The 16,327-nt window shown below is 37.1% G+C and overlaps 1 protein-coding gene across 1 annotated transcript; it reads left to right on the top strand.

Moving 5' to 3' along the window:
• The first annotated feature begins 282 nt into the window (after positions 1-282).
• LOC137291394 (cysteine protease ATG4C-like) lies at positions 283-15,953 on the top strand. The gene is made up of 8 exons (XM_067822725.1): positions 283-1,090; positions 3,315-3,413; positions 4,344-4,559; positions 5,294-5,480; positions 5,949-6,025; positions 7,623-7,984; positions 10,812-10,931; positions 15,474-15,953. The coding sequence occupies exons 1-8, from the start codon at positions 343-345 to the stop codon at positions 15,663-15,665; spliced, it is 2,001 nt and encodes a 666-aa protein (XP_067678826.1). The 5' UTR covers positions 283-342; the 3' UTR covers positions 15,666-15,953.
• The last annotated feature ends 374 nt before the right edge of the window (positions 15,954-16,327 follow it).

Genomic DNA, 16,327 nt, shown 5'->3' with positions numbered 1-16,327 from the left:
TTGTAGATGATCATACTACTCTGGAGATAAGCTGATAAAATACATTTTCTTCCTCTTTGAACATTCAGTTTGTAAGTGACAACCCTCCATAAGGACTACACTGGATTGACACAGGATTTTAATTTTAATTTTTTTATGTTTAAATTTCCAATGAGCTTGACCAAAAGAACTGGATATATTAGCATTTTATCAGTGTTTATTCTTTGTCCGTTTTCTTATCATTTCGACCATCACGCAATCTATTACGTTTCGCATTTTTCATTTCGCCTTTTGTACACTTCACAATGTCATGTGACACAATATGGCCACCAAGTGTTTTGATTTGGGTGTTGACGAAGTACGATGACGGCTTATGACAGACCGCTCCCGACTGATACGGGTCAAAGATTTGCCATGCTTGGTCGGAGAATATCAGACGATGTAGCGTCACTAGATTCATGGACAGATGCCCTGTCAACATCAGTGGAAAGATCAGGCTCAATTGACGACAGCCGGCACTCAGGAAGTGGCAAAGCCCCTCATGTTGTGAACGTTGATCCATACAGACAGTTTGACCATCACAGCGACAGGGCTTCATCGTATATATCTAACACCAACATTCAGTGTGATGTAGCCGATGGTGCTGGTCCTATTACGAGAAGACATTATGACAGGCAAGAGAGTGGAGGTCAACGTGTTCACATAAATCAGAATCCAATGAGGTATTCTCACCACCCACGAACCAGCTTTGTGAAACCAGATGTACCCCACTCCAGAGGGGTAGCATCGTGGTTCAATAACATCGCACAGTCAAGTTCACAGTCACCAAATATCCAACACTACAGACCTCATGCTCTGAGCGCTAGTGCTTATGATGAAAGAAATTTTAACCATTTTGGAATATCTGCGCAGTCGCGTTTAGGTCTACCACACACTAGCATAACGAATGTTCAACAAACTGATGCTCCTAGTAGTAGCCAAGGTCACCAACAAGGAAGAAGAGGCAGCAGTGGTGGGGAGTTTGGATCTGAAAATTTGGTGGATCAGTTGGACAGAGAAGGAGAAAAATTAAAGACTAAATTTATGTCAGCATGGAATAATATGAAATACGGTATGACTAGTTACAGTCATTATATTTTGTGCTATAAGTCTTCACCTTGTTCACTTGCCATGCTAAATGACCACCTCCATTTTGTAGTGGTTTGAGCGGAAGGTGGCAGGTTCAATCCTTAGCTGCGTTAACATATGGTACTTGTTGGTCCCTGCCTGGTCTTCAGCATTAATGGGTACAGCTGGTACAGCAAAGACTGGTCTGCTTGGAGCCAGTATAATGTGGGATATTCATGCTTAACTAAGGCATGGTGTCTCGATGAGCTAGCGCTATAAAACCTGCGTAAAGCTGGGCTAGTACAAGCAGCCACACATACATATGCATGCGTGTTGTCATATGACTGAAATATTCATAAGAGCAGCATTAAACCCCATTTCACTGCCATGTTAAATGCCTGTGCTTTGATTCCCAACTTGGTTACAATGTCTGAAGACCTTTTTTGATGTCCACCCACTGTGATATTGGTTGAATATTGCTAGGAGTAACATGACACCCGACTCACTAAAATCTGCAAATTCTATTAGTGAGCAGGCTTGGAACTGCAAATACAAAATGCTTTTGTTCTCAAAGGAGTTTAATAAGATCTTAGGTGTTTCCAGATATTGTAAAGATTACAAAGAGCTATGAAAGTCATAGTATGATGTTAATTCACGGTTCTCATTTGATACAAGCAAATGACGATATATGAATGTAAAGGTGAAAGTTCAGCAATCAGCACGATAAAACATTCTCGTCTAAAGTATAGTGATCATGGTGGTGTAAACAAAGGACTTTATTCTGAACTGAACTGTGGACTAAATGACACACATATATCTAGCCCTGGCAAATATGATGTAGTTTATTGTGTTTATTGTATAGAACAAGTATTGCATGCAATGTGATCATTAAGTCATCATTCTTATCATTGTTTTCATCATCATATGATCAAGATCTTAAGCATGAGAAGCAGCATGTAACATGTTGAAGCAGTACTGAAAAATTTAAAAGAAGTTTAGTGACTAAAACCCTCATATCTCATGTATTTAATATAACCTGTGGGTATTCTTGCTTCAACTTTTAGTGACATGTAGAAGCTGCTATGATAAGTGGAAATTGTATTGGACTGACAACTTATCTGCAATAGATGTCACATTTCAGTGTTGACGGTACCACTATTATGCAAAGTACAAATATAGCATGAACAAATTGTGAATGATGTTACCAATCACTGTTATCATGTATGATTTCCTTGGATTTTTTTCCGACATGTGCAAAAATCATCACATGACCACAAGTCTGGAAACCTAGTCTCACATACACATCATGTATGATACATATATTTAAAACTCTTCCTTTCAACACAATGACTTGGCTCATTTGAATTATTTGGAATTTTGCCAGGGGAGTATTGCACATGTTAATTCAGTAAATGATCACTTGTATCTCACATGGTGATGTGGTGTATAGAAAAAATAATCAAGTATGCTGAGTTATTTGTCTTCTAATAAAGTGATATTGATGTTTTAGTGCCAATTCTACTTCCCTTATCAATTCACTTACGCAAAAAAAAATGTATATAGGAATATAATAAATATTTCAGTCACTTAACAAATTTCAGTTAATGATGATGAGATTGGAGTTCTCTCATTAGTTTAATATTGGTATGGCTAGCTGCTTAACAGAATGAACTTGATTTTAGAGGAGACGTTTAAATAATTATCTCCATATTTTGTATGATTTGTGCTCAACTGTAACATTGGTCTCAAATCCTAGATGGGTATGTCACTAAGTGCTGGTATTTGCACTTAACATCCATGATCATGATGATAGTTCATCTTTTCAAAACAACAAGTTATCATCTAAAAAGTACGTGTCATGATGATGTTTGTGAGTACATATCATAATTATGTTTGTAGATGCACATCATGCTTATGTACAGAAGCACTTCATGATTATGTTTGTAGATGTGCACCATGATCATTAATAGATCCACATCATGATTATGGCTGTAGCTGCACATAAACCGTTTGCTATCTGATGCGCATGATTATGTATTGATGCATATGGTTGTACATGCACATAGTCAATATGGTTAGTGACATGAGTTCTGGCAGTGGCACCTTCACGTTTGTTTCTGTAGTGTGTGTACTGATTCCACTAACCATTCATTCTTAACATTGACTTATTTACTTACATTCACACACTTCATAGTGCTGTATATAATTACACTGATCTGTCCCTGCAGGCTGGACCCTGAAGACAAAGACAAACTTCAAGTGTGACAGTCCCATCTTCCTCCTAGGCAAGTGTTACCATCGCAGAGGGGACGGAACAGCCAGCAGTGGTAGGTGTTGCACAGCTTAATGTAGCCATAGTTTCCAGCTGGATATATGTTGTGTAAAAACTTCATTAACTATCATGTCAGTTTTCATGAAGAGCCAAATGTCCTGGAAACTTCATTTCCTTTACAAATACATTGAATATCTCCGGTAGCTAGTTAATCCATGTTGAAGTAGAAATTTGTTTTGTGTAATGCTGAGTTGCCATGGAAACAGTGCATTATTTAATGTGACTATTTATATTGCATGGTATGAATCTGATAAGTTTCAAATGTGTTACCTTATAATTCCATCTACACCTATTCTAACTCTACCCATCAAAAGTTTAGACTCAGTAGTATAAATGTAGCCACATTTCAGTCAACTGATCTAAACTAAATTTCAAAAAAAATTTTTCGGTTTGTTCAATGAATGATGAAATTCAGTGGAAATTGGTGAATTCTTAACAAACTTTTACACCAAAATGCAGCAGTTCACATGCACAAAATTTGCACAGTTCTTTTGAGCAATTTGATGCATGATCCTTGTGCAATTCATCTGCTTAAGGTTTGCAGCTGATTCCCCCAAGTTAGTGGAGTAATTCGTCTTCCACATATATGTGTATAATATATAGTGAATGCTTTAAGTGAGTCTGAAGGTTTGATGGGTAGTGTACTACAATATTACATGTAGTATAACCATTCTAAGACTTTACTTGACAGACTCGCAGAAAAAGTTACTTTCTGGTAATACTGATTTATCCAGAACATGCCTGAACTCTGCTCACGGAAATATTTTGTTTCTGCTTTTGAAAATTTTGTTGGTGAGACCAAGTAATCATGCAGCACTTGGTTGTTTTTCTGAGATGATTTTATGATTGTGTGAATCAGGTTTAGAAATCTTTATGAAATGTAGGTTTTCATAACCCTGTATCCTGCCAATACTAACTGCTTCAGAGGAAGATTGCGAGCAGCATCCAAGAAGTAATATCAAAATCTCCAACATAGAGGAGTTCCACCAAGATTTTTCAAGTCGGATATGGTTCACGTACAGACGAGAGTTCTCTCCCTTGCCTGGCACCAAGATGACCACAGACTGTGGCTGGGGATGCATGCTGCGGAGTGGACAGATGTTGCTGGCTCAGGGATTAGTCACACATTTCCTGGGCAGGGGTGGGTCCTTCATGGTGATGCCTGCATCACCAATGTGTCAAAATATAGATTTACCTGTATAATGTATGGAGTAGTACCATGCTGTGTCGTGTCAAAATGCAGTGGCAGGGAAGAAAACCTGTTCGAACAGATCAACATCCACTTGTTAGTTATTGGGGATTTTTTGAAAAGGAATAGTCTGTCTCACAGTTCTTGAACCATACTGTTTTCATTTCTTCCTAGCTCTACCTGCCATGCAGCAACCATGTAGCAAATTGAGATTTTCCTTAGGTTCAGGTCTGAGTGTAACATCTCACTTGCGTTCATCTTCAGCTGAAATGGGGATATTTGTGCTATGATAAATATAGAATTTATATTCAGAGACTAACCATTTGTTAGAAAAAAGATGGATGGGTTCTTCGATTTTAGTGAAAGTGAACCCAAATGATGTTTTGGCAGTTTATGTATAATATTCCATTTGAATTTTCTTTCAACTCTTTGCTTACGAAGTTACATATACAGTTTGATGCATAAAAATGTGATTGATATTACTGTATTTTTCATTTGTGCATTGTACATCTAGGTCCAATATACGCTGACAGTTGCTGGTTTTAAAGATTATTGGATGAGACTGCTTATCTAAGTTTTGGGACTTTTTCATTGAGGTGTATTATGGGAATGCCACTGAAACATGAAAGGTGTCTGCTACACTGCTGTCGCTCCATAATAATGATTCACGACCTCTGCGTTTACAGGCTGGAGAGTATATCATGATCCAAAACCTCAGCAGAAAGCATATTACAAGGAGATCATACGCTGGTTTTCCGATCAGATGTCGGACCAGATTCCCTTCTCCATCCACAAGCTGGTGGATGTTGGGCAGAGGCTTGGGAAGTCTCCTGGAGACTGGTATGGTCCATCATCAGTGGCTCTCATACTCAGGTGAGGGGAGGGGACATTGTGCTTACCATGTTTACACTTAATAATGGCAGCCATTGCTGTCTCCTGGCTGCTTGTTCTTAAACAAGCTGTCCTTGAGAGCTTATATCCATGATCACCTTTTCTCAACATATCTTACTTACCTTTATCATGAAAAGCAGGGGCTTTGAATGCCAATCAATAATTGTTCTTTAAAAAACATGTCGAGAATAATGAGCAAATAGTGAAGAAATTAGAGTTTGTTGTTTTTGACCTGCCTTTCATACTTGTAAGGGAGTAATTGAGTAGGTTATGATGTTACTTTTAGCAATTTTCAAGCAATATCACAATATAGCAATATGGGGAACATGAGAAATGGAGTTCACACATTCTACCTATGTGGGAACTGAAACTAAATCGTCATCATGACATTTACCACAAGGTTACCCATCCTCACATCATATTCGTCAGTGTTAGTGGTATTTGTTGCAGAGATGCTCTGATCAAGGCCAGCAGCAGCCTGCCAGTCCTCAAGAATTTGTGTGTATATGTAGCACAAGACTGTACAGGTAGGTCAATCTTCATCCTGCTGAATCAAGACATTTTACTGATTAAACACATCCAGTTTCCCCCAGTGGCCAACTGCCCTGGCATTATGGAGTTGGTTGTGATCTGACAATTCCAGATTCTGCAGCATATTTTAAATTGAACAACATGGATTACCGCTAATTGTGTTTTCATATAGGAAACGAAATTGTTGACTTCCTGAAATCTGAAGTATTTGGGTAACTGACTTGAATGTTATCTCCCTTCTGTGCTAATCTGAAATTTAGAAAGATGTCTTTGATTTCGCAGTGTTTCTGTGTTGGCCAAATTGTTCACAGCAATGTCAATAATTCAACTGTTTAGTTGATACTTTGGGAGTTTACTGTCTGAAGATGCATCTGTCAACAAAATTTGAGTGAATCATTCACTTTGTTATAACATGCTTAATGACAGAGGCAACAACTCTTCCAAATGAATATTGTCATTTAGCCAGTACCACTTCTTGTGGACATGGGTGTGTCGACATCTTTGGATATTGGAACTCAATAAACTGACTTGATGCATTGATGTTGTTGCCATGGGCTTACTGTAAGTGGACCTCTGAGTATAAGTTTTGTTGCCATGGGCTTACTGTAAGTGGACCTCTACATACAAGTGTTGTTGCCATGGGCTTACCATGTTGCCATGGCTATACAAGTGTTGTTGCCATGGGCTTACTGTGAGTGGACCTCTACATACAAGTGTTGTTGCCATGTTGTCATGGCTGTTCAAGTGTTGTTGCCATGGACTTACTGCGAGTGGACCTCTACATACAAGTGTTGCCATGACCCTTTTTGGAAGCATAATATATATATATATATATATATATATATATATATATATATATATATATATATATATATATATATATATATATATACAAGTGTTGTTGCCATAGACTTTCTATGTGGTTATTATGATATATATATATATACAAGTGTTGTTGCCATAGACTTTCTATGTGGTTATTATGATATATATATATATACAAGTGTTGTTACCATAGACTTTCTATGTGGTTATTATGATATATATATACATATACAAGTGTTGTTGCCATAGACTTTCTATGTGGTTATTATGATATATATATATATACAAGTGTTGTTCCCATAGACTTTCTATGTCGTTATTATGATATATATATATATATATATACAAGTGTTGTTGCCATAGACTTTCTATGTGGTTATTATGATATATATATATACATATACAAGTGTTGTTGCCATAGACTTTCTATGTGGTTATTATGATATATATATATATACAAGTGTTGTTGCCATAGACTTTCTATGTGGTTATTATGATATATATATATATATATACAAGTGTTGTTGCCATAGACTTTCTATGTGGTTATTATGATATATATATATACATATACAAGTGTTGTTGCCATAGACTTTCTATGTGGTTATTATGATATATATATATATACAAGTGTTGTTGCCATAGACTTTCTATGTGGTTATTATGCTCCTGGTTATTGATGATATCAGCTGACGGAGCTGAAACAAACAGTATTCACATTAGATTCATATGAAATTTGGGTAATTAGAAAATTGTCCTCTATTTCAGTGTACAAACAAGATGTCATTGACCTCTGTCTCACTCGCCCCAAGTCCTTGAGTCAGCTCAGCACATGTGAAGAGGAAGAGGAAGAAGAAGAGAAGGCAGGGAAGGAGACCACAAGCGATGGAGAGTGGAAGAGAGCAGTCATCATCTTCATCCCCATGCGTCTGGGTGGAGAGAGCCTTAACCCGATTTACATTCCTTGTGTGAAGAACCTTCTCGCCCATGATAACTGTATAGGCATCATCGGTGGCAAGCCCAAGCACTCCCTTTACTTTGTGGGCTGGCAGGAGGACAAGCTCATCAACCTTGACCCTCATTATTGTCAGGATGTTGTTGATACGTCTGCCCAGAATTTCCCTGTCCAGGTAAGTGCAGTGGGGATTGAGGGTACAAATGGGTAGTTTCATTGTAGCATTATTGTCTATCAGTGTCTTCATGTGGTCTCACCTTAGGCAAGTGACTTTATTCAAAATTGACGCACTTCACGCAGTTAAATGGGCACCCTGTTCAAAAAAATGATGTGACTATAACCTGCTAGGGCCTAACAGGCAGTTTGGGTTATGGTTATCCAGGGTAATAATAATTAGATTCTGATCTGCGCTTTGTTCAATCACTTGGTGTCCTGTAGACTCTTGACAAGTTTCTGTGTCATCCCTCCCAGGAGGGTGACAACTGGAAAATATAATACCTGCTGGCATGATAATTGCTAAACTCTCCCCCGAAGCTGTATCGCTAACAATCGTATGGTGTTTTAACATGTTTAATGTGCCATTTGTAGAGTGTGGAATTTGAAAACTGTTTGATCAGTTGTTTTGGGGTTCACCATGCAGACGTTTATTACACTGATTTTCACAGTTTCATTTAAACTATTTTATACATTGAATAATTTGCACACTCAAATTAAACATAATTCATCATTTTTATAGCAGTTATAAGCTTGTTAGAATATGTTTCAATAAGTTTAAAAATCCAGACACCATTTTAATTACATGTCATATAGTTGGTAGCGATCCTTTAAATAAAATAAAATGATGTTTTGTACATTTAACATGGTGATAAGATACGCTCTATACTTCTCCCTCGGGTAATATGGTTGGTTGTATGCCTTTTTGTGGCAGTGTTATCCCTCACGTACTGCCTCGGGTAGCACTGCTACAAAGGGACATACATCAGACCATATTACCCATATTACAACAATGTAAGTTGTTCACTAGTCAGGAGGGGGAACATATACAAACCTCGAGGGTACATCAGCAACATATTTATCTTACTGAACATCTGAATTTAAATTTTGAACTGTTTGAAGCACTTCTGTTGAATGCGAGGCAAATCGCCATTTTGCAAACGACACAAGGTGAACTGATTTTGAGTTATCTCCTTTCCATTGACTTCAGTTGCAAAACATCGATTATTCCTGCGCTTCATGCGTGATTCAATGTTATTTGAGACAAAGAAGTACTACCATGAAGCACTAGAAGTGTTTGGAATTCCCAGTGGGGTACATTGAAAATAATAGAATAATGCTTAGCCAATAAGAAAGCAAAAATTCATGAGTGAGATAAGATAATTTACAATGTCCACTATGACCTCAGTTCATTTTGGTGTTGTTTAATACAGGGTTAGTGCTCCTATCATTACTCATCAATGTTCATGTATGTGCATGGCTGCATGTTCTAGCTCAGACTTAGGCTGATTTCAGTCTGCTAGCCCACTGAGATACCATGCATGAGTTTAACACGGATACCTCACTCAGAAAACTTGAGTTGATTCAGTGTATGAAGTAATGTCTGTCCGACCAACGAAGACTGGCTAGATTTCTAATTTGTTGCTTGTCAGCCTGATGGTCTGGTAAAGATTTTAGATAACATGTTCCATGAAGTTTTGTAAATTTATACCTTATTATCTATTTTTCAAACTGAGCATTACATTTACACTTGTCATTAGGTGACAGTTAGTCTTTGAACATTGGACTCTCTTATCATAAGGCCAATATACTGCTTTTACATATTTTATCACTGAAACAACTAAACCTATCGATATCTGAGTTCTGCAAACTTGGAGTCAAATATCATTGTAAATGACAGTTGTGAAGAGACTGTTAGACAGTAAATGTAGGTCTTGTGTTAATTAAAGTACTCATTGTATCCACAAATTTAGGTACTTTCTATGGATTGTCTAGTCCGGTTAAATAAATTTTAGACTGGTAACCATGGTAACATTTTGGAGTTACCAACACTGATGTCTGGGTTTATGGCTTATTTCATACATTGATTCATTTTGAGTGAACAAGACATAGTTTCATCAATGAACACCAAGGCAGGTGATCAAACTGTCAAACTTCTGTTCCTGCAGAGGTGGGGTAGTTGAGTGGTTATAGCTTTAGCTCCTAATGCCGACGAAGTGGGTTTGATTCCCCACATGGGTACAATATGTGAAGCCCATTTCTGGTGTCCCCCACAATGATCTTGCTGGAGTATGTTCAAAGCAGCATAAAACTAGACTCACTCACTGACCCCTGCAGAGGCATTCCTGAAAACATGGGAAAAAATTAAGCAGAAACCAGCATCACAAAAATACGAACAGTTATCTAAGGTTATGATATATACACAACCTGGGGAATCGATCTTTAACATTTCAAGGGGAATAACTCCTTACTGCCTTAGATGAAAGAGCTTCAGCTCAGATACATTAGCGCAGTGTTGGAAACTGAATATTGGTTTTGGTGGTGACATTTTTCTTTAAAAATGTTTACTGTAAGTGCAGTTTGATCAGGGGCTTAAAAATCCTAACGCCCAGGACAAGTCAGTTTTCTTTCAGGGCAATGAACTTCTAGAAAATTTCTGCCTATGGTTTCAAACTGCCAATATATTTGGATTTCATGTCATATCTGCTCAAAATGTAGCTATTTATTTTCCCAGTGATAATAAAGTAGAGTTATCTTTGTTTGTTTTTTGTCACTTCTCAATAAATAGTCCACTAAACAAAAAAACATTGACATCAGATACCATTTTGATTTATTGTTTCATAATTACATCATCATGATGATGTCATAAAAATCAGGGCAAGTGGAATATTGGTCAGGACAAGTTACTTTCTGAAAGCCATTTGCCCTGCAGCAAGTGGCTTTGAAAAACAGATTTTGAACCGCTGGTTTGATGCATAATTTATTCTGATGATTTAATTTATTTTCAGTCTTTCCATTGTGTCTCACCGAGGAAATTGTCTTTCACGAAGATGGATCCAAGCTGTACTGTAGGATTTTACATCCGGACGAAGGCAGAGTTTGACAAGTTTGTCAAGTCAGTCAGTGGGGTAGGTGTCCTTCTTGCAGCAATGTATTGTTAGTGTAGATTAAGACATGACTGATGGTATGCTGGCAACTTAGATCCCTCTTGATGTTCTTTAGAGAAAAAAATACCAGTCTTTGTTCCCAGGGAGGGGTGTGGAATCCAAGATCAGGGTTAGAATTGGTCTTCAGCAAAAAAAAGTATAGATACCCTCTTGAAATTAGACACACCCGCTTAGTATGGGTATCATACCCATATTGTCAAAAGCTTATCTGGAGCTCTGCTTAAATGTTATTTCAGTGTAGAATAAATAATTTTCATGAAGTGAGTTCGGTATGGATTTTTGTAAAATTTGACAGGTAAATGTGAAATCATCTCTGCTCTATGCTTATTATTCAGTTCAGTTTTCCCCCTTCTGTTTAACTAATGATATCACACTTGTCAACGTATGTACAGTTCAACAATGCATAGTCCCATAGGCCAACATATTAAGGAGTTCATGGCACTGTGTATGTGTTGATAAAATTGTTTCCATTTTGATGAATAAGCAATGGGACATTTAAACAGAAATTACATGATCGTAAGTAGTATGATTTTTGCACAAATGTGCAAAATTTGATCTGCATCTTATGAAAATTAAATAAATTAATTTTTTTTATGCTACATTGAATTAACATGCACATCTATGAAAATTATGTCAAGTGTGCGAATATAACTGGCAGGAGTCTGTACCAACCATGATGTTAGTCACTGTTCAGTGATTATTTACAGACCACCACAGTTATTTCTAAATTGTTGACAGCTCTTGTGTAACATCAAACAGAAAAATAAACATATGTGGTTTCAGACAACAAATTATTGTTAGGGCAGTATTAAAAAAACACAGGCATCACATCTTTTTTGCATGAGTTTTTTGTGACTAGATTTAAGAGTGAAGTGAAAGTTTCTTCTATTTGGAGTAGTATCCATATGATGAGTAGGACGTTACAACTCACAGATACTTGTCATGTGTTATAACCTCCCCAAATGTCATGTTATAACCAGCCCAAATGTCACATTATAACCACCTTAAATGTCATGTGTTATAACCACCCAAAATGTCATGTTATAACCACCCCAAATGTCATGTTATAACCACCCCAAATGTCATGTGTTATAACCACCCCAAATGTCATGTGTTATAACCACCCCAAATGTCATGTGTTATAACCACCCTAAATGTCATGTGTTATAACCACTCCAAACAAGCATCAGGAAGATTGAGTTGAAAGACTAAACTAACCTTTTATCTACAATCACAATTCTGCTGTAGCATATTGAAATATCCCAAATACCTACATCAGTTACTTTTAAAAAATGTCTGTAATTCACAGTCTAATGAAATAGTAGTCATTTTCCTGAGAGCCTGTCCATATGGTCTATATAGTTACTGGTTATCACAGTAACACGAAAAGAAACTTTCAAAAATTCTACAGGTTGCAGGTATATGCCATAGCAGAAACTGCCCTCACTTAACTGCGTCGCCTGATCTTACAGTTATATCCACTGTTATTCTTTGCAATTTACTGTACTCTGGTTGATCATGTTGGCAGTGTGTCATTGTTGAGCTTTACTCATTATTTCAGTCAATGGATTGGCCTGTACCTTATGTGCAGGCTTAGTAATTTATGGTGGTGCAATGATTGATCAAACAGTTTCTTGATCATTTGACAATCAAACTTCGATAATTAATTGAAAACATTTCTCTAATATTGCACACACAAATAGTTGACATACATATTGTTTAGCTGTAAAAATTCATATTAATTGTCAAATACTCTATGATTTTCATTATCCTTTTGTCACAGGTTTTATAAGCCAGTTTTAAGAAGAATGATCTACTGTCTTATGTCATATGACTTATCTTTATTAAAAGTGATCAAGTAGCAGTTATCTCATCTGCTGGTGTTCTGTTCATAAGTCTGTACTTTTAGTTGATCATGTATCAATAATTAATAGTCAGAAGACATTGATAATCGATTATGGTTTCAGAGGTCGATTCCCAACACTAGTAATTTTTATGTCCGTTAGTCTTGGTCTTGTCAAAGTTATAGTGAGTGAGTATGGTTTTACGCTTTATTTTGCAATATTCCTGCAATATCATGGTGCATGTCACTAGAAATGGGCTTCACACATTGTACCCATTTGGGGAATAGAACAGGATCTTCAGTGTTCCAAGCAAACGCTTTAACCACTCAACTACTCCAGTGTCCCTTACCACCGTGATGAGGCATTGGTCCTTGTCATGTTTATTCAAGACACTCTGGTCATTTATCATGTTTATTTGATATTCGGATATGGATGTCAATGTGTTAATGCTCTTGAGTGTCATCAGGGAATTAACATGTCTTAGTACTCCTCTGTGTATCATTGAACACTGTCAGTGTCGTCTTCAGATAAACATTTTAGTGTTGAGAACAGGAGCATTTATGAGGGCCCTGTCTAGCTTTATTGACAACCTAGACAGACACACTTAGAAATGGATTTCACGTAATGTTATGTATCTGCTGACTGTCAAAGAGATGATTATGGGTTAAGTTAGTTTTATCTGTTCTGAAGCTGGTCACATGTGATGAATATTTAGGTACGTAGGTGCCCTTGTACTAAATGTTGGTACCATTATGGTGACCGACATCGAAACATTGACTTCAGACAGGTTTTTTTGTACCCTAGTGTCTGGTAATCTTAAAGAAAGTACTTTATAATCTTAAAGAAAATTTTGATTTGATGTAAAATGTTTCGTTTGTTGTTCATTGATTACAGCCTTGATGTGTCTATTAATTAATCAGAAAATTGAAGTCATTAATGAAGCAGCTTCAACACTGGTTTACTTCTAGTGTTTTGAATTATCAAATACATTTTATATCAGCTTTTCAAGAACATACTTTGCACAAAACTTCTCAATCTTTATCCTGCACTTCATTCAGATTTACATTTTCCCCAGTAGCAGACTTGAACAATGCAAAATGGAGTGAAAGTATACTGAGGAATACGTATTTACTTGTATTGCATTGGAACAAACCAGATGGTTACAAAATTCACTTGTGTACATGCTGATCATCATAACAGTATTACATGGTGTCAGCCATTCACAAACCCATACTCATTCACCCATTCTGTGATATATACTGAGTAAGTCTCTTTTCTTTTCATCCAGATATATAATCTTTAATTTTGTAGTTTTAATTTACTGTTTAGCAAGAATCCTGGCCGGTATTCTTTGGATATAATGTGAAATTTGTTTCCTGGGGTTTCAAGCTTTCATGCATTGAATGAATCATGCTTGTCATATGGGTAAGACAATACCTGAAAAATTTGAATTTTTTTGTATCCTGTGTCTTATCTAGTTGAACTGTTGTATAAAGTAATGATTTGGATTGAACAGACAAAAATTAACTCTGTCTTTCTTCAGAGTATCACGCTTTTAGCAGACCCAGCACAGCCGAAGTGTTGATTCATGAAAATGACTGTGGCATTTGAGTTGTCAGACTGATTAGCCTGATTGACAATGTTACTTTATGTCATGATATACTGACTGCATTTTACCTTGACTCACATGCATGGGGGTCCCGGGAACCTCTAATTGTCTGTTAGTAGTAACTAAGTAAAGAACGGTATGTTTTGATAATTTCTTTAGATTTTTGTTTAATGCTTAGTCTCTGCATATATACACTTTAAATAGTAACCCATATAGATTGACAAGGGCCCCCACGGAGACCAGAGATTCAACCTGAGGAAATCTAGACTTCATTTAAAGCTGTAGCATTTGCAAATAGGGCTTGGCTTTAGGGGAAATAATGTGGCTCAGGGAATGTGAGATGGACTAGGCGAGCACATTAGTACTCTGAAATGTTAGAAACAACCAAACATGATATTGTATGTCCCTCTGGACACAGGGCATATTATTTCTGTAGCAATTCTCAACATTTGTGCATAGTGAAACTCAACTCTGATAGTGTAGATTAGTATCCATGATGTCAACCACTGGGTTGTAAGGCCCAGAGTATTATTTAGGAGATAAACATCATGTGTTGGCCAATTTCTGGGTGTTATTAAGTATTTGGAGCTCGGGAATATTTCATTTGAAACCTCCCAAGCTTCAAATACTCAATGGCACCCAGAATTTGGCCAGCACGTGATGTTTATCGACATTGTAAACCAAAAAGTAAACCAAAGGGTTTTACTGTCTGCACTCCTTTACATCAAGTATGGGTACAGCTGTGAAGTGTCATCAGTTGGCTGTTTCATCTGGTTCCCATGGTAGCATCTGGAGCTGCATATTTGTGACGTCATTCTGACTTTACGTCAAAATATGATTTGAATGACGTCACCACTGTGGATGTTTCTATGTGTCACTATGCAGCAAATAGTTTTGCAATTTCCGGGAATCAAATCCCATTTGATCATGTTTTTCAACCAATCAGATTATAGAACACAGTGACTTTTGGTTTACAATAACAGATCACTTTCATATGGCTTGAATACTTCAAATAACAAACACAACTAATCAAAGGTTCTCGTTTTTCAGATTGTTATACCGCCTCTTCAGAAGGGCCTATACCCACTTTTCATCTTCTCTGAGGGTCACAGCTCTGATATCAACAGTGACGATACTCCCTATCAGGAACAAGGGCGGCTCAGAATCCGCCATTTCCGAGTGGATCGTCTTGGAAATGTTCGATCGCCTACAATAGAGTCTGAGGATTTTGTGATATTATGACATTTTCATTGCACTGTTAATGACTGTTAATATGTATTTGATGTGAGCCAGGACCTGCCTTGGGGGATCCTCGTGGGATGCTTGTGGGATGTATGTGGTATGATCTTGACTATCGTAGATGTGATTCATGAAGATTGGATCATTCATACTGGATGGGGATATCTGTGATACATTAACAGGAGACTTAAACATCAGTACTGTCAGTCTCTCTTACTGTATTGGTGTTATTGCTGTGCTTTTTAAATGTTTATGTTCTGAAACAAACTTTGGGTTATGAAAGGTAAAAAATGTCTGATGGAAATACAGAAATATATATTTTTGTTGCTTTCCTACGTGGTATTAAGATGTTTACTTGGGGAAGCTATTAAGAAAGTTGGTTGATTGAATGGAACTGTGGGTGTTGATTTCTTTAAATCAGTCTGGTTTAGACAGAATTCAGAGGGAATAAGGCACCGGCCATTTATTATAGGGATGGGGTCAGACAGAATCAATGGTTGGTCTTAAAAGATATGAGGGTCTCCATGGGAGGTGGAAAAGGGGACATTTTGGAATAAAATGTTTAGTTTGCTTAAATGCATTCTTAATTTCTTGGAAAGTATAGTTTGGCTTTCGTATTTTGTGCCCTGAAACAAATGCACAGGAATATGGGGAGAGTCATCCCA

Source organism: Haliotis asinina, chromosome 7 (assembly GCF_037392515.1).
Source record: "Haliotis asinina isolate JCU_RB_2024 chromosome 7, JCU_Hal_asi_v2, whole genome shotgun sequence".
Taxonomy (NCBI): domain Eukaryota; kingdom Metazoa; phylum Mollusca; class Gastropoda; order Lepetellida; family Haliotidae; genus Haliotis; species Haliotis asinina.
Note: the sequence above shows the minus strand (reverse complement) of the source record. Positions and strands in the feature narration are given on the sequence as shown.